This window comes from Gallinula chloropus (assembly GCF_964237585.1).
Source record: "Gallinula chloropus genome assembly, chromosome: 18".
NCBI classification, from domain to species: domain Eukaryota; kingdom Metazoa; phylum Chordata; class Aves; order Gruiformes; family Rallidae; genus Gallinula; species Gallinula chloropus.
In genome coordinates, this window is record NC_140103.1 from 237027 (window position 1) to 260337 (window position 23311).

A 23311-nucleotide genomic window follows, 5' to 3' on the forward strand; every position below is an offset into this window, starting at 1 on the left:
CTTCTCAAGAGTACTGCCAGTTGTTTCTGGGTTTTGTTTTGTGGGTGTTTTGTCCTTTCTTTCTCAAGCCCCCAAACATTTCCTAATACTTTTCCCATGAATCAAAAAAAATACGTTATAGGAGATTAAATATTGTAATACTGTTGGTTTCATTTCAGCATTTTAAAACGTATGTCATCCAGTATCAGAATGCTTCAGAAAAGAACACAGGAAAAAGGCAAAGGTACAATAGCTGTTTTCCAGAGGCAGCTTCCTGCCAGCAGTGTGTTGTATAAATGCTTCTGAGTTTGTCTGGGTGGTATTTCATCTTTACAGTGTTTCTTCTCTGAATCTGCCCACACGCTGGGTCTTTTTAGTTTCCGGCTTCAAAACATCTCATGGCAAATGAATTCAACAACTGAACTGCACAACAACATCTGAAAAACTGATGTTGTGTTTCTCAAAGTTTGCCTCTTTTTTAAGACTGGCACTTTCTTATCTACTTTGTTTTCCTTAAGCTGCTGATCACTGGCTCAAGGGTAACTTCTGTGACCAGCTTTCCACAGCATTTTCGCAAGTCAAAGCTTTCACTTCAAAGCCAAGTCTAAAGTTAGACCACTCCTTGCTGATTGAATTACACTGGTGAAGACAACTGTCAGCTTTCACAGCCAGAAATAATCACAGAATCACAGAATCTTAGGGGTTGGAAGGGACCTCAAGAGATCATCGGGTCCAACCCCCCATCTGGCTATTAGTATCCTACTATTAGCAGGAGCTGTTATTGTCCTCATGGATTTACATATAAACTGATCTCTTGAGATTCTCAGTACCAAAAGCAAACGGAACAACTATGAAATGTTTTGAAAGCCCCTTCATCCAGCCTAAAGCCTTTAACAAAGGCAATAAACTTCACTTGACAGTATTACAAACACACAGGAAAGGCACTCCCATTTTTCTCTTCCATCTTTCCCAAAGGGCAAGCACCTAGTGCTATCCAAACAATTCAGAAGCCTGCCAACACTTGCCACATAAGAAGAAAAAAAAGTTGCAGGTCACCTATCAAGCTGCCACAACTTATCTCCTAATAGCCAAAACACCTGCAACAGACCGGTGAAATAAAGTGGCTTAGTCATACACAAATTAGAATGACCCATTTACAAAGGTTTCCAGCCACAGGCTACTTAGGTTTAAAAAGACAAAAAAGCCACTCTGGACTTAATCAGAAGGTCAATCTCTGTGGTAATATGTTGCTTATTACATTAAAAAAAAAGGATCAAAGAAATAAAGTTTGGCTATTTCTGATCTTGCAAGTATTTTTATTTATAATGTTTATCTGTTAGAGAACATTAATGACTAAAAGATTGCAAGTGAAGTTGCTATTTAGTCTCCAACATTGGCTAAATTGTTTAGGCATTCAGATGCACTTAAATAAGTACCCTAAAAATGAATGCAGGTTAAGTATATGTTAAATAGCTTAAAGCAGTTATAAATGTTTTATCTGCATGATGCCAAAGAACGAACTTCACCCTTGGGCAACCTTATCTTTCCAAGGACCTGGGTCCTCCAGAGCACAGCAGTAAATTAGAACTCCTGTTTTTTCTACAAAAGGAAGGACTCTGAAAATGTCCATTTTTAAGCGAACGTGAAATACACAGTAGTATTCTAGGTAAGGAAACAACTTCCAGGCTCTGTAGACAGCCAGGATCAGCACAGACACTCATGGCAAACTGCCCCATCACTCTCCCTGCTCTGAAGGAGTGCGCTTCATAGGCGAGTTGGAAGAAAATGTAACTGGCCAAAATCTGTCAAAAATAACTGGGATTACCACATCCTGGTTCAATTAAAACAGCTTCTTCAGTATAAAACTAATGTACTGGAAAAGCTTTGGACTGCTTTAATCCCAAATATTCAGATTAGGCTACTTAATAACACTGAAATGACCACTGCAATGCCATAAAAATAACATTGTGACAATAACTGATCAAATAAGAGGTGCTAACATTCCCTGCAGGAATTCCAGGCCCTGATGCAAGACACGCTGAATTACTAATGCAATGTATTTAGATGCTTTTTTCTCCTGTTACAAGATGTGTTCACTTCTATGGCAGAAATAATTTATTATTAGAATGGCCAGTACTGTGTGCATTTGATTTGAGCAGAAACCGTTTGGTTTAATACAGTGTTCTTTAAACGCTTTTATTTGTCTTACGATTACCCTAAGTATTCTCATACTGTTTTCCCCTGTTCCTTCAAAACACAAAGATCTTTAAAACTGCTTAAAAAATATGAACACATTCTTACAGTATTATACAGCCTTCTAAAGCCAGCTGCGTTATACCATGAAAGTAAAAAATGTTTTCCTAAACATTTTAATATTGTGAAGTTTCACTTCAATGTTGACATTCGCAGGGTTCCCATACGGTTATGTTGGTGCTACGCTAAATAAAGCGGATCCTTCCCTTCCCTCGCCTCTAAGAAGGGCCAGCGAGTGAAAACCGGCAGAGACCGCTCCAGCGGCTGCGAGGAGAAACATCCCAACCCTCTAAACGCCAGCGCGCCGTGGAAAGCTTAAGTAGAAAGGGCCCCCGCCCCTTACCCCGCCTCCTGGGGACGAGCCCCGGGCGCTCACACGGCCGCACAGCCCGCGGCCCTTCCTCCCGGCTCCGCGCAGCGCGGGCGGGCGCCGCTGGCTCCGGTGGCCGCTCGCTACCGGCCCGCGGCAGCACGGCTGCCGGCCAGGCACGAGCAGCGCTTGCACGCTCGCACCCCCCGAACAAGCGCCCGTCGCTCAGGGGCAGCGAGCTCCAGCGACAGGACACCAACGCGCGTAACGCGCCGCCGAGGATAAAGCCCGCGGCCCCTTCCGAGCGCAGCGCCCGCCCCCGGCCGGCCGCGCTGCCTGCGGCGGGGCCCGAGGGCGGCGGCCGCTGGCGGAGACTCGGCGCCGGGGGGCGGAGGCAGACGGCTCGTCCAACCAGCTCGGGGCAGGCTTGCCTTCCTCGCTCCTGCCCCGCTCCCCCCGCACGCCAGTCTACCACAAAGAAGCTCGGGGTCAGGTCGGGCTGCTCAGCCCGTCCGCGATGAGCGAGCCGCAGGTTTAGGAGCGGAATGCCGAGCTCGGCCCTTTCCCCGAGAGAAAGCCTTGCCGTGCCGCCGCAGCAGCGCGGCGCGGACACGCGGCTCAGCCGGGGCAGCCGAGCGGTGAACAACCTCAAGGGAAAGCGGAGAGCCAGAGAAGGAAGCATGTTGTAGGGCAGCCCGGCGCGGAGCTGCTCTGCTGGGTACTCTCGGGCTGAGTGGGATGTCACAGCTCCCGCGGACGAGCTGCTCCACAAGCCGTGGATGAGAGCACGCCGAGGACGGGAGGAAGAAGCCAAAGGAGACGGGGTAAGACCGGGTAGCACAGATGGATTGTGTTTAAAGTACGCAGCCGGTTTTGTAGGGCCGGGGTCCAGGGACGGGCTGGCGTGCAAAGCCAGCCAGCTGGGCTGGCCCCGAGTCAGTGTCAGCTGCTTAGAGGCAGTTCTGCTCCCCACAGGAAGCAGCACGCCTCGATTTTCCTCTTTCTTAAAAAAACCCGATCTCTCCCCCCCTCCCCCCGCAAAGAAACCAAACCCAAACCCCACACATGAGAATAGTCGTAAAGATAGCTGAGACCGTGCAGGCAGCAAGGCATCTTCTTGCATTATTTTCAGGAATATGAAACCTTTTTTCTGCTTGTGAAACGCACACACCTTTCAAACTTCCTGTGACACAACTTCTATAGCCTTTCTAAAGGACTACCTGCGTTAAACATGATGAAATTTCCAGTCTTACACTTCTGTGTCTGATTAGGGAGACACAGAAGTTCCTGGAACTTTTAATGGAGTCTACAAAGTCAATATTTGAAAGACCTTGCAGAAATTTAATTTACAAAGAACCTGGCACCCCTGTGCAACCATTTATTATTTCCTATATGATCTACCTTCTATTTTTCATGGGCAGAATGAGCCACATTGATTAAAATGCTGTTCTGTGCAGCGCACACACACACACATGTAAGCACACACCATCACTGTGTGGCAGTGATTGGATTAAATGAAAATAAGGTGAGGCCACTGTTAAGGGACATAACAAAAGCAGCGTGCACTCTCAATAATTACATTCCACATCTATGACAGAGCCTTAGTAAAGCACAAATAATGATCCACAAACATCATGACTAAAATTCTTGGTAATCCAGAAAGAAAATTTGTGCTTCTAGTAACTAAAAAATCCCCTATCTTTTGCCAAAATTTGGAAAAAAGCTACATGGCAACTAAAGACAATCTTTTGAATGTTCTTGTGGCACTTAACAGTATTTCAAAAAGTTCTCCAGGAGCTAATTAAGATACTCTCATTATGCAGTGTTGCTTCAGCCATCCATTCCCCTCTGTGGAAGAAAAATAAAAGTATTTCCTTTGAAGAAGAATGGACTAGTGCTTGAACCAAAACTTCACCACGGTATTAAATCGAGACAAAGCCTGAAAGTATCTAATAAGTAACTGGTTTCTGTCAGTGTGGCACCACTTAAAATGGAATCAAGTAATTTAGTGGCAAAAACCCAAAAATCATTCCTCCCAAAGTTTGGAGTTAAATTTTTCAACTTTGTTTTACATCATGTTTTCATAACTGAACTGCAAGCTACCATGTGCCAGCTCTTCCCCATCCCCTAAAACATTTAAAGCTTCAAACAGAACTTTAAAGCTGTTCCTCACGCATGCAGCATGCATACTACTGTACTGCAGTTTCACTGTGAATTGCCATTTCCTTTCACAGAACTGCTCAGCTTTTTCATAGCTGTACTCTCTTTATAGCAGTAATCTAAGAAATCATGCTACGTGACCGAGTTTAAAAGAAAACCCGCAGCAGTGGAAAGAGCCAAAATTAGTAAGTCGCAGTAAATATGAAGACTACCTGAAAAATGGAGAGGGATGAATGTAATTCCATGCAAGTGAGAAGAACAGAGCGAGAGCTCTGAGAAGAGGGACAGGGAATGAGAAAGACAGCAGCTTCAAAAAATTCATGCTTATCTATCCTATCACAATGGTGTTGTGAAATTCAGATCGTATTACTGGCCTGGTGCCTGGAACATGCCAGCCAACTCTGGAAGTCCACAAACACTATCAAAGGACTCTGCAGAGGCAAAACCTAATGTTTGTTAACAAAACACAAAAACAAACCCTCTGATCTTTTTATAGACAATTATCAAACTGTGTGTGAATTCTCCATCAAATGAAACAGCTTATCTATTCCAGAATAAACACTGTAATAGCTGACACTATGCCTTTTGTGCCCATGTCTTCATTCATGTCTGAACGCCTGAGGAATCTGTGCAGAAGGCACCATAGCACATTAGGAAAAGCCAGCCCATCAGATGACATTAAATATGACCAGCACCCAAGAACACATTAACCACAGAACTGAATTTCTTAACAGTGATTTAGCATAGCAAAATGAACTCCTCCATATGTAGGATATCACTACGATTTGGTTCTAAGTCAAATCAACTGTACAATGAAATGTCAGAAAATATCAGCACTGTGCAAAAAGTATCTCATCCTCCTTATATATGTGTTTTTTCCTTTTCCTGCATCAGTTTAATTACAGTGCATTTAATTCTGGCACGTTAGACCCGTACGCACTCTTAACAAGTCAGTCTCTGGAACAGCGGCCCTTGAGTCAGAGCAATGTACAAGGATGGGAATAAATTGTGAGTGTTTGACCTTGCCTAGAAAAGAGACTGAAATAAAAAATAACCCCCAAATTTGAAATTAACTTTCTAAGGGGCATAAAACTCTGGCAGTTCTGCCTTACAGGGAGGTTGTGTGACAATAACAGAAAATGTTAGCAGTTTGTTGTAAAAAAAAAAAAGTCACTAAAAACCTATTGTAACTTTTTGAAGTGAAAAATGCTACTATCTTTATCATATACCAGGTTCTGATTATTAGCCCCTCGAAACAAATGGGTAGCACTTTTTCCTGATTAGATTATCTTTGCAATAAATCCAACTATGCTGCAATTCACATAGTTACTGAAGTCCCCAGAAACCCCCTTGTGCAACATCCTTGTTTTTGCACAGAAAACTGCCTTCTGTATAAAGCTGTCTCCAAGGTCAGAGGGTGTCATGTATGACTTGTACAAAAGCTGCATTTATATAGCCCATACCTACAGTCCTCTGTCTTAACAGCTTACTATATATAGAAAAACAAGAGCAGCACCAAAAAAAGTTCTACTTTTATCTACTGTGTTCTTTTATGTGCCTTATTTGTAGGAGTAACCCTTACCAATGCAATTTAAGATAGATACAAAATCTACCCAGTCTAGTGAGATCCTCTGGACCATGGCGTCAGAAATAACAAATAATTAAAAAAGCCATACATGTTGGAGTACCCATAACGAAAAGTCTATTTTGTTAGAAGCGTCTAAAAATCCCTACAAACCAACAAGCAAGAGACCATAGTTCTGACACTGCTATCTTCAATGCTTCTTCTTAATTTGTTTAAAACAGAGGTGAACATTTATCAAACAATAATACTTTGAATGTAGAAGTGGTTTTTTACCTTCATCATTTCAGGATCATGACAGAGAAACTATTGCATGGGAAACACCTGTATAATTTAAAGTGGCAGAATACCTGAGTCTTGATGACGTATCACGTATCAATTTAAAGATACTACCTTTTGATTGTTGCAGACATCTTCTGCCTAAGCAAAAGTCCTATGTAAGTAGAGTGCAGGACAGAAAAATATTTCAAAGCAAATACTTTCTCCCTTTAGGGGGACAGGAAAACCACCCAAACAAGCCAACAAAATGCAGAAACTTCTGGTATCCCTTTTGGAAATTTCATCTCCTCTTTTCTCACCAGATCATGGGAACATCCTCAGTGGGGCAACCAACAAATGAGCATGAGCACACCAACCAACATATTACTACCTAGATCTAGTTACATACATACATAAGCCAACATTTGGTCTGCAAAGTTAAGTGCTTATGCTGGCTCAGAGTATGAAAAATACTATGATAAAAATCCACACAACAGTGCTGCGAGGTTTTCACACAGATGCAGTTATACTGGCAAAAGACAAACTGGGAAAAAAATGCCTGAATAAAGTTAATACATAATGTCAAGTAGGGTAAACAGAGAAAATTGGTTTTAGGTGCTAGGTTTGTCTGTAGTAGGGCAAGTTTATCCCAACTTAACTCCCATGAAAAGTGCTTTTATGAGCACACAAGTCCTGAACAGCCAGAATCTAGAAATGAAATGCATTTAGACTTCCACAATTTCTCCAATTAGAATTTCTATTTGATTTGAGACATATCTTTCTTTTAAAGTGTACTACTGACTTCTCACATTTTTCTTTGTTTGCATGATTGTTGAAGTTGTCAGCATGCACAAGCATGTCACAGATAGGCTTTATTTTTATTTAAGTAAATTTGCACCAAACCTGGAGCAAGTTTTTCTGTAACACAGATTTGTGCAAAGGTAATCTTGAAGAGTCTACAGGTATCTAAGCAGAATTTTGCACTGGGGATGAACAAATGTGGCCTCGGTAATACAGTTCCCTCCTAGTCCATGTGAGAAGAGCTACTGGAAGAGGTAGAGAGGAAGAGAGGGGCCATGCCAGAGAAACCGGAAGAGCTGAGCAATCAGCACACAACAGCATGAGTTAAGTACAAAGGGTATGAGCAATTACTTGGCAAGAATGCTACAGAAGAAAACTGAAAGACAGTGTGCTAGACATCAAATAAGTAAGATCTCCTTGTCTCATGGAAAAGACTTCTGATGTCCTAAGAATCTGATGTTCTCCTACTCAAAGAGAGGAAGGCATGAAAAAGCATTAAAATCCTTCCTTAAGAATTCTTTCTCTGGCTACCCTCCCCACTTGCTCCAGCAAGCTTTTTTCTTCTTGAAAGATTAATTACTGAGTTGTTCAAACAAGCATGCTGGTTGTGACCTTCATTTGAATCCAGTAGCAGAACAGAAGAAACACCGTTTGTTATGTAGCCCATCGCAATAGGCAACAAACAGGCCTCATTCTCAACAACTTTGGTTTTCTAACTGAACAACTACAAACAGGAAAAAGACTGAAGAGATCCTTCATATCCTTCCTGCAAACTGGTTATCTGAAGATAGTATGGTTCTTATTTGTATTTGCACAGGAGTAAAGTAGAAATGTTTCTCCCGTTTTTCAACTGCACAGTTCAATACTGCTGGCTAGTGACATGGTTAATTTCATCTAAACTATCTCCTGCAATGTACACAGTGTTACAACCACACTGCAAACAAGCTATTTAGTGTTTTTAGAACTTTTAACTGCACGTATTAACTTACATTCTGTTTACACTCAAAGGGTATATTTTTAAGAAAGAAAAATGTAATTCATAGTTAAGTGAAAACACCAATCTTGGAAACTTTTGTGGTAGCTGCCTGGAAGAAAGGACTTTTCAAATCCTGGTATTTATTACTTAGTTTCTTGTGGTTCCTGGCAGGCTCTAGATTAACCAGCAACCAGTAACCATATTTCCAGCCACAGAACCATCATCCACCTTTTGCCCACGACATCCCCTTCAGCCAAGGTAAGTTCATGCTGGACAAGAAAAGCATCTCATCTGTACACAGGCATACTAGTTACCATGTAGTATTTTGTAAGTTTTAGAGCAGATTATCAGTTTTAAGTTTGCATCAATTCCCTATTTGTAAATTTGTTAATTTTCTTTTTAAAACAGGTTTTACAGAGTTCTTTTCAGAAGAGTACTTGAGCAGAACTAGAGGATCATGATGACGACACGACTGCTCTGTTTCATGCTAATAGCTGTTCTGGGAGCTACTGCCAGCGAAACAGGGGAATTTGAAGGCAATGAGGAGGAAACAGAACAAGAATTCATTTATATGAACAGATACAAGCGTTCCAGCGACACACAGGACAAATGCACTTACACCTTTATTGTACCTCAGCAGAGAGTAACAGGTGCCATTTGTGTTAACTCCAAGGAGCCTGAAGTTCTACTTGAAAACAGGGTAAATAAACAAGAATTACAGTTACTTAACAATGAACTCCTTAAACAGAAGAGACAAATAGAAACTCTCCAGCAACTGGTAGAGGTGGATGGTGGGATTGTTAACGAAGTTAAACTCTTAAGAAAAGAGAGCAGAAACATGAATTCTCGTGTCACACAGCTCTACATGCAGCTGCTACACGAAATCATCCGAAAACGTGACAACGCCTTAGAACTTTCTCAACTTGAGAACAAGATTTTAAACCAAACTGCAGACATGCTGCAGCTTGCAAATAAATACAAAGACTTAGAGCACAAGTACCAACACTTGATGACAATTGCCAATAATCAGTCAATAATAATTACCCAACTGGAAGAACACTGTCAAAGAATGCCATCCATAAAGCCACTGCCACAAACTCCACAGCCACCAAACAAAGTGTACCAGCCTCCTACTTACAATCGCATTATTAACCAGATCTCTACTAACGAGATTCAGAGTGATCAGAACTTAAAGGTTCTGCCACCTACTTTACCAACCATGCCTGCAGTTACTAGTATTCCAAGTTCAACTGATAAACCATCTGGTAAGTAACACTATTGAAATGTCTGCATTAGTTTATGCTAACATGGAGTGGGCAACATTTTAATTGTAATATAAAAAATGCAGCCAGAATTTATTTAGCAAAATAAATGCAAAATATTTTGAATTAATTAAGATTTCTTAAATCTGACATTTTCTGTGTTCTCTGCCTTGGGTTCTCTGCCTTGTGTTATTTTTAATACGTGTTTTAGTACAAGCACAGAAACCAAGCAAAAAAAAAAATTTGAATGCCTACCAGATTCAGACCCATTTAGCTCCACAGATTTTTCTCATGTTACTTTGACAAGACAAACCCACCCAACTACATGAGAGGTATGAGATAAAGGTGCAGCAGAAACTAATCAATTTGATTTACCTGTGCCCAAGACTGAATTCATATAACTCAAGACTTCTGAAAGGGTTAGTTAGACACTTCTCGTCTAAACATGTATGAAGTTATTACTAGTCTGTTGATCCAGCATGTGATAATTTTGTGCTTTCTGTAACTCAAAGGAATATGTCACCAAGGACCCTTGCGCTCCAGGAAGGAAGAAAGGGATGCAACTGGTGAAACAGTGAAAGATATTATACAGCCCTCATTAAGATTCTTAGGGGTTGTGCCATAAGCACGATTACAAGCATCTGAAATCACATGAGATTAACTGGTAAATAATCCAGTTTGCCTATGGTCCCACATAGTTTTTAAAAAAATAGTTCAAGTACTGTGTCCCATACAAGAAAAGTCTGTTCTTTGGTGTGGGAGCAACATGTACTTCCTACAGAAAAAAAAGAATTCTAAATAAAAGGCACATAAACACTCAGAATATATTAAAGGTTATTTGCAATATATTTCAAATGACACCTCAAACTTTTCAGAATTATCAGATAACACAACTGACACACACACACACACACACACACACACGACTTATTTCCCCATGGAAGCATCCACAATGAAAGAAACTTGAGCAGGTGTTTCAGTCTAAAGCAACTTCTAACATGCAGGCTGCTACACAGCAATTATTTCACAGTGTTGATGGAGGTTAACACACCAACACTTTGAGAGTCAGGGCCAGTACAGGATTCCTCTATCTTTCTCTAAATGAAGTATCTTTCAAGTGTTGTTTTAAGACTGTTCCCCCTTCCTGTTACACTCTTCTGAAAACTCATTAATTGGTCCACATCCTCCTTATGCTTTGAAGTACCCAAACTGGAGCTGAGGTTCACCATCACACAGCAGAACAGAGAAGTTCCTTCATGTGCATAGTACTTTTACTGATCTATCCTCATACAGCATCTTCCTGTTTTTGCAGAGTAAAACACTGACTCCTCAAAGGCCTGCCTGACACCCTAGAGGTGATTTTACCAAAACTACCTATCTGAAAGTCAGGATGCTCTTCCTTTTTCAAGGGAAGATGACCCTTGTTTGCAATCCATGCTAATACTTCAGAAGGAAGATTTACATTTTAATACTATAAACCCACTAATTACCGGACAGATATAGTAAAAGATTTGTCCTTTTCTCCTAACACCAGCATATAGAGGAAATCTACACAACTGCTGTATTTAATAAAAAAATAAATAAAAAGCAGTACCTCTTCTTAATGGCCAACTGACAATATGAGTTACCTTAGTTAAAAAACAGAGATCTGACCTGGAAAGCACAAAGCTGCCACAGAAATTAAGCAGCTTATGGAGCTCTGTGTACATCAGGTATCATAAAATTAAGCGCTCATCTTTTTTCCACATTAGTATTTTCAAAACAATTTACTTCATAGGTTACTTTGAAAATCTTCAGAGCAGCAGCCCTTCCTGTGATAACTTTATATAGTACTAGGATACCAGACCGCTACGCTTGCACTCAGAGGGAGGTCCTTCAGAACAAAACCTAGTATTCCAACTATGATCTAAAACAAGACAGTCATTTAGAAGTATTTCTCTGTCACGTTTAACCTGTACATTTAAATCACACCACAGAGTAAATCTATAATAGGTTGGGAAAGACAACTGAATATCTTCTTCATATTCACAAAGGTAAGCCAAAACAACTAGCCAAATAACAATAAAATAACGTTAAAGGCATAGGAGAATAGCATCATGTTAAAAATTTATTGTGAATATTTGAGGCATTAGGTATCTCAGAGACACCACAAGCTATTGCCTCCAAGATGATAAAAGCTGAGGACTGCATAACAACTCCAGCAGTAAATCCTAAAAACATGATGTAGAAAGATTTAAGAACCCCAGTCTTACAGTAAAACGTTCTAGAGAAAAAGACACTGAATGAATACACTGTAAAATATGGGCATCATCATTGCATATAATGTAACTTTAGAATCATAAAATATCCTGAGTTTGAAGGGACTCGTAAGGATTGTTGAGTCCCACTCCTGGCTCCACACAGGATGAGCCAAGTCAGAGTATGAGAAATACACACTTCCTAACAGACACATTAATTTCCCTACAAGGACTAGCATCCTACTTTGATCATGTCTTTCCCAGAAAGTCTTAAAATTTTATAAGACATAAAAAAATGCCCCAATGTTCCTGTTTCACATTCTTTGCAAAACCAGTATTTACATTTTCTTTTTGATTTTGAGCAGAAATATTTGCAATTTCACACATGTATAATTTACTTCAAATTCTTATTTATACACTCTTGTTTCCCCACTCATGCCCTGAAGAATAGGTTGGGTAAGTTAATTCTGTCTGCTAAATACTGAACACATACACAGCACTGAAATCATATAGAAAAATAATAATAAAAAAGTAAGTAATTGGTGAGCCGTCTAATGCAAACACCAGAGATTATTCAAAGTGAATGTAATTGTATTTTACCCTATTCTACTAAGAAAAATAGGAAATCTAAATAAAATTATTATAGTCCTATTTAGAAACACCACTCAGACTTGACTGAAAGAGCTAACTGCCGAATTCAAGTCTTCAGGACATAATAGTTCACTGTGACATTATCATTACCACCTTTTCATGGAGTTATTACCCAGAGATTTGGGGGTACAGTTATGACACACCAAGCCCCAACAACTTTGCGTGCTTACCAACTGCAAGCTTTAATATGACAATGCAAAAAGCTTGTGTGGTTTTACAATGGGGTTTAGTTTACAACACCAAGAAGTTTAGCCCACAGTGTCAGGAACCCAAGCAGATCTATCTAACAATATTAGGGTGCGTAATTCTTCACACAGCAGGACAAGGACACTGCTGCATGTTCTGTATAAAACAGACTGGCCAAGTTTATCAAAATACTCTGCTCTATATCAATTTGCTAGTGCAGCACTAGAAAATGAGGAGACTACAGACAATGAAAGCTGAACTTGAGAACAGAATGAGTTTACGTAAGAGATCAACGAATCTATTTCTGGGAACAAGACATGTACTAGCCACTTAAACCAATTATGAAATGTATGTTTTCTTGTGCAATTTCCATATAAGACATTATTCCTAGAAAAACATGCACACAAAAGTTTATTACACTCTAGCAGATAAAACTTGCTGACACACATTTTAACCCTGTGCTGCATTATAAAATAAGTTAAATAATAAACAGCAACACAGTAATGCTAAGCTTAATGAAATATGAACATACAGTGTATGCTGATTTTACATGGTCACACACTTTTTCAAAAAGGCATTAATAGTATTCAAAAATAAACATAAACAACCACCTAATTACAACAGACTACATATTCATAACAATAATCATGGCATAATGAAACAGATTGTTTAAACTGATATATCCTTTAAGTAAAGCAATGCAGATTTTGTACCATCAAGTAAAATCTTTGGATAGAAGCAGTGGAAAAATTCACGTAAGAAATGCTGAAATGTAATTTGAAAAACAGATTGTTTAAAAAGGGCACACAAATATTAGGCCAATATATAAATGCAAGGCAAAGCCAAATTAAATATATGCTTCTAAACAAATACTAGCACTTAAGCAAAACCAAACACCCAAACAAACAAGAGACAGAAGAACTAGTAGTTGGGGATTTATCAAGATTTGGTATAATAGCCTGTCAGAAACTTGGGAGACACAAATGACAGAATACCAGAACACTAACACCAATGCATCCACTAAAAGCGTTAACTGAAAATGCAGAACATTTTCATGTACCACAGAGACAATTTAAAGATACCCTATTGGAAACAGAACTGTCCATCCATCCAAAAAGATGACATTGAGAGGACCAGGGAATCTTACAGTTAAGCAGCCTGGTTGAAGAGCAGCATTGCAAGAAAGACAACATCATTCAAAGCACTTAAGTCATGTCCAAATGAGGAAATGAGAAAAATAGATACTGTCCGGTTAAATACGAGACATTAAGATCTTAAGAATGACTTGCCAATGAAAAAAAGGCATAATAAATCTGATTTCTAACATACCAGGAACAGGAAGCCTGACCAAAAGTTTACAGTAAAAGATAAAAAGTTATACTGCAAGAAATTAAGGCAACAGTAGAAAGTATAATTAAGTTTTGATATGAGCATTTGGGGGGGGGGGGCACTTCAAGGTTCCTGTGTTGACCAGCTTAGTGGCAAGGAGAGTATTCTGCAGGATTTATCACCAACTGAAATATTGGTAGAAGAGGTAACAAAGCCAATGAGAGAAGTGAATATTAATACTGCAAAGAGTAAAACATGTTCCCCAAGAAGTCTAAAGGAAACTGAGTAAGCAACTACTGTGCAATCTCTCACCAAAAATTGCCTTAGTATCTGAGGAATGAAAGGCGGCAAATGTGACACTGCAAAAAGAAAAAAAAATCCACTAATGGATAAAACAAGCAGTAAAAAGATCTACAATCATCATCTGATCACTTAGATTAAGAATCAACTTGGGTTTGGTATCAATCTTGTATCGCTTTTAGAGATATTTGAGGGGCTCAGTACCTTTGCAGATGGAGCTGTGGTCAACATGCAGTCCATATGTATCTCTGTAAAGCACTGAACAGGTTTCTTACTAAAGATGTTTAAATTAAGCTGTTACAAAGTACAAAGAAAGGGCCTGACACAAACCATAAAAACCCCTTAATAATTAAAGTATTCTTTTCATTAGGCAGAGTTAACCATGTCACAGAGATCTGTGCTGGGGCCAGTTTTCTTCCATATGTTCCCTTTCGTTCTGATGCCAGATGACAAATGTCAGACTACACACCTAGCAGCACTCTAGGTAAAGTCTGTGAATATGACTCAGGAAACTACAACACAGCATGGCCACACACCAAAAGCATGGATTGCCTCCTGGTATACTGAATTTTTGACTAAATAGCTAAAGAGACCAAAACCACCCAAAAAAATCACCCCCTGAAAACACCAAGGTTGCTTCTATAAAACTCTTCCTAACTCATTTACTGAGTACAAGGGTAGCTCTACCACTGCCAGTGGTACACAGTCAGTTATGAAAGAGGGTAGGTGAACTGAAATGATGTAGAAGAGAGAATCTCTTGATGGCAACCCATGCTTCTCCTCACAAGGAGATCTGGAAAGCCTTCCTCTTTCAGTTGTGGTGGGGAAGGAATCGACGGTCTCCAACCCTGAGGATCCTTAGTGACTTCAGTCCTGTGCTTAGCCAACATGAGGACTGCAGCAAAGCAGGAGAGCATTACCTGTCATTTCTGTGAATGCAAAGTATTTTAAGTTCTCTCATCTGTCTACAATTTCTCTCACTGCGGAAGTAGACCCTCCATGTTACAGATCTTAAGTTCTGTTTTGTGTCATCACCTAATGTGACGACAGTAACACCTACATTCTTAATTTATGTTGCTGGTTCCATATATAGGTACCAATGACATTTTTGGAGATCTAAAAAGCTGTACCTGTCTTTGAGAAATTCAAAGTCAAACTTACCATTTTGTTTTCTAAAGGAGATTACTATCTATGGACTCATTCACATTTTGTTTCTTTGAAGATATAATCTATATTATAAGTACAGTTGCCTTAAATTTAAAAAAGTAAAATAATCTACCTTTATCAGTAATTCACTGTGACATGTTCCAGAAATAAAGTTACAACAAATGCATGTTTGAAAACTTAATGGACACTGTACCTTCCTTATGAGGAAAACCAAATGCACTACTCAGCAGAAACAAATCTACTGTTAAAAGCTACCAATTCAAATGCCACCCTGTGTTAAAGATATGCTCAACTGCGTTTTGATGCAGAGTCCTTCTATTTTGACACAGGGCCTTGGAGAGACTGCCTGCAAGCATTAGAAGATGGGCACGATACAAGCTCCATATATCTGGTAAAACCAGAAAACACAAACCGCCTTATGCAGGTGTGGTGTGACCAGCGGCATGACCCCGGTGGCTGGACAGTCATTCAGAGACGGCTGGATGGGTCTGTCAACTTTTTCAGGAACTGGGAGACGTACAAGGTCAGGACAAGTGAATAGTCTGATGGTTTCTACCCTCTAGAAAAAATTGGTAAAGTTAATTTATAGGCTGATTTTAAGAGTCTGACCAACAGCTTACTTGAAAAGAAACGTGTGTTTAGCTTTTCAGAAGACAAAGTCTCTATAAAATAAGTTACTATGGTTTTCTACTGAAGAATACACTCAGATTTACTACTGAAACAGACGCACAGTACTAACATGCTGGTCTTGCTTCCTTTACAGCAAGGATTCGGCAATATTGATGGAGAATATTGGCTTGGATTAGAAAATATTTATTGGTTAACAAACCAAGGCAACTACAAACTGCTCATAACAATGGAAGACTGGTCCGGTCGAAAAGTATTTGCAGAGTATGCTAGCTTCAGACTGGAGCCAGAGAGCGAGTATTACAAGTTGAGACTGGGACGCTACAATGGTAACGCAGGAGATTCTTTCACCTGGCACAATGGCAAACAGTTCACCACTCTGGACCGGGACCATGATGTATACACAGGTACAAAATCCTGTCCAGTTGCCTTTTTTTTTTTTTTTTTTACACACATATCCCTCCCCACCTTTCTTTATTAATAAAAAAGGGGGAATACTAATGGTGATACATGCACACCACCAAAGACAGAAATTGGTTTTTAGAGATTTGTCACTTAGCAGCTCATGAAGCACAAACTGATGTGTCAACCCTTAATATGTACTGAGACTGAAACAAAAATTCTCATTGAAATATTAATCATTTAAATGAAACAAGGAGCTGTAAAATATGCTGGTGGGTGCTACTTGAGACAGCAATGCAAGCAAATTTTCCAGCAAGGGAGACAGACTCAGTAGCGTTCACCTGTCATACCCAACTACAAAGCGGGTTCATGAGGAAGCCTAAATTCACCACACGGTATCTTTGTGTGAAACACACAGCTTTAAAATAAAATAAAATGATGTTTTCTGCTTTGCTTGCTTGCTGTAAGATTTTTACTCGCTCCTAGGACTGAATCAGTTTTCTTTTCCAGGTAATTGTGCTCATTACCAGAAGGGAGGATGGTGGTACAACGCGTGTGCTCATTCAAATCTCAATGGAGTTTGGTACCGTGGAGGACATTACCGCAGCCGGTATCAAGATGGTGTGTACTGGGCCGAGTTCCGGGGAGGATCATACTCACTGAAGAAAGTTGTTATGATGATAAGACCTAACCCCAACACATTCCACTGAAATAATGCTTCTCTTGATTTGCTTGCTTGTTGTAAAATCATGGAAAGCTGTAATGTTATTATCTGGAATTATCTTTTCAGAACTGAGTGCTGTAAGATATTGTACATTTATTGCTAAGATGTGAGGGCTTGTATATTGTATTTTAAAGAATCCTTAAAAAAAAAGTGAAGAAAAAAGGAACTAAAATGGTGGAACATTCAGAACACTTCTTAGTAATAAAAGAAGTTATATTAAGCCTTCCAGAACTGACAGTTTAGCTGGAATGTAGATAAGCTTTCTGGGTTTTATTCCCTGTAAATTAAGTTTGGATAGTAAAAATATTGCCACAACATTTAAATATTTTTGTATGTTATGTTATGTATAAATATTCTCAAATACAGGAAAATTACGAACTGTACAGCAAGAGTTTTACTGTTATTATTGTTACTGTTACAAGCAGTCATTTGACACAGGAAATCATATCCTTTGAAATGTGTAGCTGGTATATGTACATTAGTATTATTATTCTAATTTAATCTTTGTTAACTGACATGAATTGGTACTATATAATTTGATTTTGAGAGCAGATACTCAAACTGTTACTGTCATGACAAATCCAGTCTTTCCCCTTCACTTGGAGCATTTTAATCATCTGCTCCTATTAATCAGAATTCACATTTAATTCAAGTATTTTAGAAACACTTATGATTTTTCTTACCAAAACGAAGTAGCTACCTGCATATGGAAATTAATCCGGATTTTTAATGTGCTGTATAGCCCACGTTATATTACACAACTCCACCACAGTATTTCATGCCTGACTTCAGTCATTAGCTGCTGTGTAGCCTCTGTATTCAGAAATGGCTGGATATAAATTAAAGGGACAATCCAACTTTGCAGGCAAATGATGGATACCAATATATAAGCTATTTAATACCTTTAGCCAGTAGATAAAAATTATGTAAAGATGTTACCTTTAGTCAAGAGAAGTTATATTTACCGTATTTCACAATTATGTTACTGTCAAATTACTAAATAGATTTACTCATCTATATTTAGAAGTCAGTCACAACTATTAAATACTAACTGGGATAGTCCTAATATTCTTCTGAGGTAGGTTTCTAGACCAGATTGTTCTAACACCCATTTCAAAACAGCAACTACTACTAAAGTCAAAGAATGCATGTAAGAGGAAGAGCAAAAGCCTCTATATGTTCACTATGTTTCTCAGTAAGCCTGTAAGGTACTGTGTGTTTGTGTGTGTGTGCTTGCACATTTTTCCTTATTACCTCATCACTTCTTTACAACAGTATGGTGTGCATTAAACTCATGTGTCATGTAGCATGTGTTGTATATAACTGAAAGTAGGGTTTTTATATTAGATTACCCCTGTAATATTGTAATCCTTTAATAAAGCAACAAATGTTATTTTGACATGTCCAGATTTCATCCTGGTTTAGTTCTATCATAGTAGAGAATAGATAACTACTTAATTTCACACCACTGCCTCATGACTCAAACCAACTCTGATACACAACTACTATTAACATGTGTGAAGTGTCTAAATATTGTGACATCAAAAGCAAAGCAATTTTTAGCTGAGAAACACACTAAATTTCTACAGAACCCAAGGAGAAAGAAATTGGGGTGGGGAGTGTGTTTCATGACCTAAAACAAAAAGTCTCCTTGGAATACTCTTTTGATAAGCTAAACAGTCCCTCAAGCCTGAAATTTTCAAAGACATTTCAAACTGGGTCTTGGAATCCTCAGGGATCCAAGAGTTAGATCCTTACAGGGCTTATTGGCATACCTCAGTTGCACAACACAAACAAAACAAGTTAAATCTAAGAGACTCCTGGACACTCATAGCAGCACTACAGATAATGGCAGAGTACAAGAAAATAGGGAGGTACCTGGGACACTTAGGAAACTCAGTGCTCTTGTAAATTCTGAAGACATCAAAAGACATCAAAAGGACAGCAAATAATGACATACTTGTAGTTTCAGATGTCAGTAACATGAAAAACTTCTGCAAGTCAGCGATCCTAGACACTCTATAGCCTAAAAACCTTAACCAGATCAGATTTTTCTAAATATTAAGCAAACCATACCTCCTATATATCTAGTGTTCTTCAGATGGACAACATGCCAGAGTAGTGCTTGCCAGTCAAAATGGGTTACAGATAAATAAGGTACTTGTTCACACTCACCTAAATATGGAATAGTAGGAACCATTTTCAAGCCTCTGATGTATTCTCGTGTCCTTTTATAATTATCTTCCTTAGACAGTAAATAGTCTAACTTCTCAAAAGTGGCCTTGTCTTTGCGATTCAAAAGCTACACAGGAAAAAAAAAAGGACATCATGAAATTCTGAAAAATGAATCCGCACAAAGACAGCAAGAGATAATTTGTTGAGTCACCCACTGTAAAGGAAAACATAATCAGGTTAAGATTAAATTAATCATCATCACCCGACACCCAAACCAGCACAATGTTTGAAAATACGCTGCCTGAGGAGAGAAAAAAGCAATTAAGTGTTAAGTCTTTATCTATGAACAAATATTTCTGAGTATTTGATATCACTACCTCAGAGTTTTGAATAATGTCAGCAATATTACATTTCTAGAGGAAATAATATGTTATTATACAGTCACCAACACTTTCCTATTTTATCAGAATTGCTAAAAATCCTCTTTAATTTCAAAGCAGACATGGCAGTGGCATTTATTTACAGCATTTTCCATTGCAACAGTGCCTTATTAAAAGTACAACAAAACCTTCTGGAAAAAAAGTGTAAGAAAGGTAAAGTGCTGATACTTAAAACTGTTTTCTATTACTGGAGTTACTACATAAAATTAGAAAAATACCTAGCAATGCAAAAGATGCTGAAGTGACAAAAGATTTAGAAGAAAACACAAAATACGCAACTGCAGCTATAAAAACACACTGCCTATTTCAGCTGCCTTTAGAACCACCATCAATATTTTACAAAGCTAACTGAGTTCAGAACGAGTGGAGAATTATGGCACTGTCAGAAAATGGAATCTCAAGACAAAAAGACAGCTTTTCCACAGCACGTTTCTTAACACACCTCTTCCTCTAAAACATTCCAGCTCTTGTACAACAGACCTCATAAGCCTAGCTGTTCTCTTTCTAGGGAACTGCAGGCATGTCCATTGTTATAAAAAATACTGCAATAGATATGCATGAATTGACTGCTTCAGTCAGTCTTGCTTGGAACAGGATGGGCCTGACAGGAGTCGTCAGTAACACTGCGTCATACATGGGACCCGAGGCGCTTCGCAGCACCACACCACAGTCAGGTCACAGCTGGTAACAAGATTTCAGAATAGTTTTTCTGTTTTACTTCTAAACAGCATGGAGAACTCCTTGAGGCACAAACTCTGCACTGTTGTAGGGTTTTGAACTACCATGCCTACATGGAGCCTTACACCTCCTCAGGTCAGAGTCCTGCAATGAATTACTCACAGACTTGGTTTCGCATGTGAGTGATTTTCCCTGTTTAAGTTCCATCTTCATCAAAGCCTACTGTTTTGAGCAGCCTTCCATTTGTATTAGACTACAGCCTAATTCCTAGCAACCAAGCCACAAAAATATTACAGGCATTTTAAAGACATAACATGCTTAATGAAAAGACTTACGTATAGCCATCTTAATTTATTAATTCTGAACCATTAATGTGATCCATGCATTGGATGGAATATTAAATTAATAAGAATTACCTAATGCTTTGTATATTTAAAGTTTACATACAGCAGGTCTACATTATAATTGTGTATTCCACTTCAACAGGAAAACTTACAGCATGTTTAAATGAGAATTCTGCCCTCAAGAGAACAAATTTTGAGAACAGAATTGACATTGCCTTTATTTTTTTAAATAAATCTAAAATGCAGGGTACAATAATCACAAAACGAATGCTTTTATATTTCTAGTGAGTTTTTTCTTCATTTCCTATTAGCCAATGTATTAGGAAAACACAGCAATTTGGATAATTGGAAGGTGATAAAAAGTCTACGTGAAGGCCATCTAAGATTATTTATCAACTAAAGTCCTCTTGACCATGTAAACAGTGGCTTCTAGAACATCCTTTTTCCAGAGTATGCAATTCAACAGCTGAGAACAGAGTTCAGAGCCTCAGAATTCAAACAAGAGAGAAAAGGCAACAGTCAAGGAGGAACTTACAGCCCAGGTTTTGGTCAGTCTGAATATTGGCGCACTTTGCAGGGCTGACACCACAGACATAAGAGAATGAAGGTTATTCAGGTCTAGAAGCTTCTGGAAAAAAAGGGAATAACAACTTTTATCACATCCAAAAGGGAAGCAGGATTAAAGTTGCATTAATAAAATAATTGTTTTTCATTAGCAGCATACAAAGTTTTCATCAATGACATTATCCAACACTGTCAACGTGCAGAATTCCTAAGATCACTTTAGAAGTTGCAAACTTTCCAGTCACACCCCTCAAAACAACAGGCGTTTCAGTTGTGAGTTAAGCACAAATTTTGTTTCACTTGAACTTATTTGCTAAAGCTGATCCTTTAGGATCAGAAAACAGGAAAAAGTTATTTGCCGTTGAATGTTAATAGAAACTTGGAAATGTAAAATTTAATTGCACCAAAAACATCAAAGATGCTGAGGACCCTATGAGAATTAATAATAATCTGTTTTACAGGAAAAATTTTCCTTGCTTCAATGTACTTTCAATTCACTCTCCGTTGACAATTACTCAAAACCCATTGGTCTTAAAAGGGTTAATACTCTGGAATAAAGCTGTTAAAGTGACAAAATTCCTACAGCAGAAAGGTGGGAAAAAGTGAGAACTGCTGTCATGTAGCTTCTTCGTAAGTCTTAAAAATAGGCTGGATTCATCCTTGAGTGATCTCGATTTATTCATTGATCAGGAATGATTGAGGAAGATCTGAATTTTGAAGGAAAACAGGAAAGAAAAAAAAAAGGAAAAGAAGAGGGCAGTGTTTTCCTTTTTGCAGGGGAAAAAAAACAGGCTCTTATTTCTAGTAGAAACCCAGCACATCCAAGTTGACCATTCTTCTAGTACTTGGATTATGCATTTGTGCCAGGAACTTATTAAGACAGAGTATCTTCTGCAGAAACACAAGACTGCTAAGTAAACTGACTGGCAATACTCACAATAAAAAAAAAACCCGAATGTATTTTGTATCACAGGGACAATATCACATATTATTCTTATTACCTGCACAGATGCAGTTTCACACTTACAAGATTAGTATTCTGGCCTTTGACTAACCAGTATTAGTCCGTGTCTCACAGGGTCTCAAAGAACGAAACTACTACCGGCCACGAAGCAGAATAATACTTTTTAAAATAAATATATGTTTTTGACAAATTAAAAGTTACTTGTAAGAGACACTCCTCAAACTCACTAAAATAACTGAGGTGCTTTATACCAGCAACTACATGTTACAAGTGAGAACACAAGTTTCAAATAACCATTTCACAAGCAAGATATTTCTTTCCATAGGAGTTTGAATGGGGTGAAACAAAATCCAGAGCAGTTTAAAGCCATGTTCAGTGAGGGCAACAGGTAGCTGGCCATCAACAAAACAAATCACTTTCAAACTTGTTAGGCAAAGGTACAAGATGAGTCACATTGAAGTAAAAACAATGTATGACATACCTTTAACCCATTCATATGGTACAATATAGCAGATATGCTAAAAAAGAATGTTACCCCCCCAATCCAACAGTGGTTCACAGCAGTAGTGCAGAAACAAACAAAAAGCAGGTAAGATTTTTGAATGATAGTAGAAGAAATCTGCACTTACTTTAGCTATTTTCACAAAATGGCTCAGTATTTCTGCCCTTATTTTCAAGGTCTGTGCTGTTAGTATTTCTCGTACAACCCAAAAACTGACCTATAAAATAAACACATATAACTGAATTTGTTTACCGAAAAGGACTTTATTGGATGTAGATATTTGTAAACTTTCACGATGCTCCAGGGAGAAAACAAAGGAAAGATGAAAGTTCTGATCCCATGAATTCTCCTGTTCAGCTGCAGTTACCCAAAAGCATTATCACTGGATATAAGAAATAGGTAGAGAAATCGGCAGTATTAAAAAACTGAATGAGCAGGTG

General features: G+C 38.7%; 2 protein-coding genes across 2 annotated transcripts in view; one reads left to right on the forward strand and one right to left on the reverse strand.

The window, feature by feature from the left end:
- RALGPS1 (Ral GEF with PH domain and SH3 binding motif 1) overlaps positions 1 to 23311 on the reverse strand; it is a gene marked incomplete at its 3' end in the record, with an annotated part of 77959 nt that overhangs the window by 40355 nt on the left and 14293 nt on the right. The window contains exons 6-8 of the mRNA XM_084272414.1: positions 22999 to 23088; positions 21377 to 21469; positions 19380 to 19506 (exon numbers count right to left, since the gene is read on the reverse strand). Coding sequence (XP_084128540.1) covers positions 19380 to 19506; positions 21377 to 21469; positions 22999 to 23088 — 310 coding nt within the window. The remainder of the gene's footprint in view (positions 1 to 19379; positions 19507 to 21376; positions 21470 to 22998; positions 23089 to 23311) is intronic.
- Positions 8777 to 17673, forward strand: ANGPTL2 (angiopoietin like 2; the record flags this gene model as incomplete). The annotated part of the gene is made up of 4 exons (XM_084272387.1): positions 8777 to 9584; positions 15781 to 15974; positions 16215 to 16485; positions 16991 to 17673. 4 exons carry the CDS (start codon positions 8777 to 8779, stop codon positions 17188 to 17190), a joined length of 1473 nt encoding a protein of 490 aa, XP_084128513.1. The 3' UTR covers positions 17191 to 17673.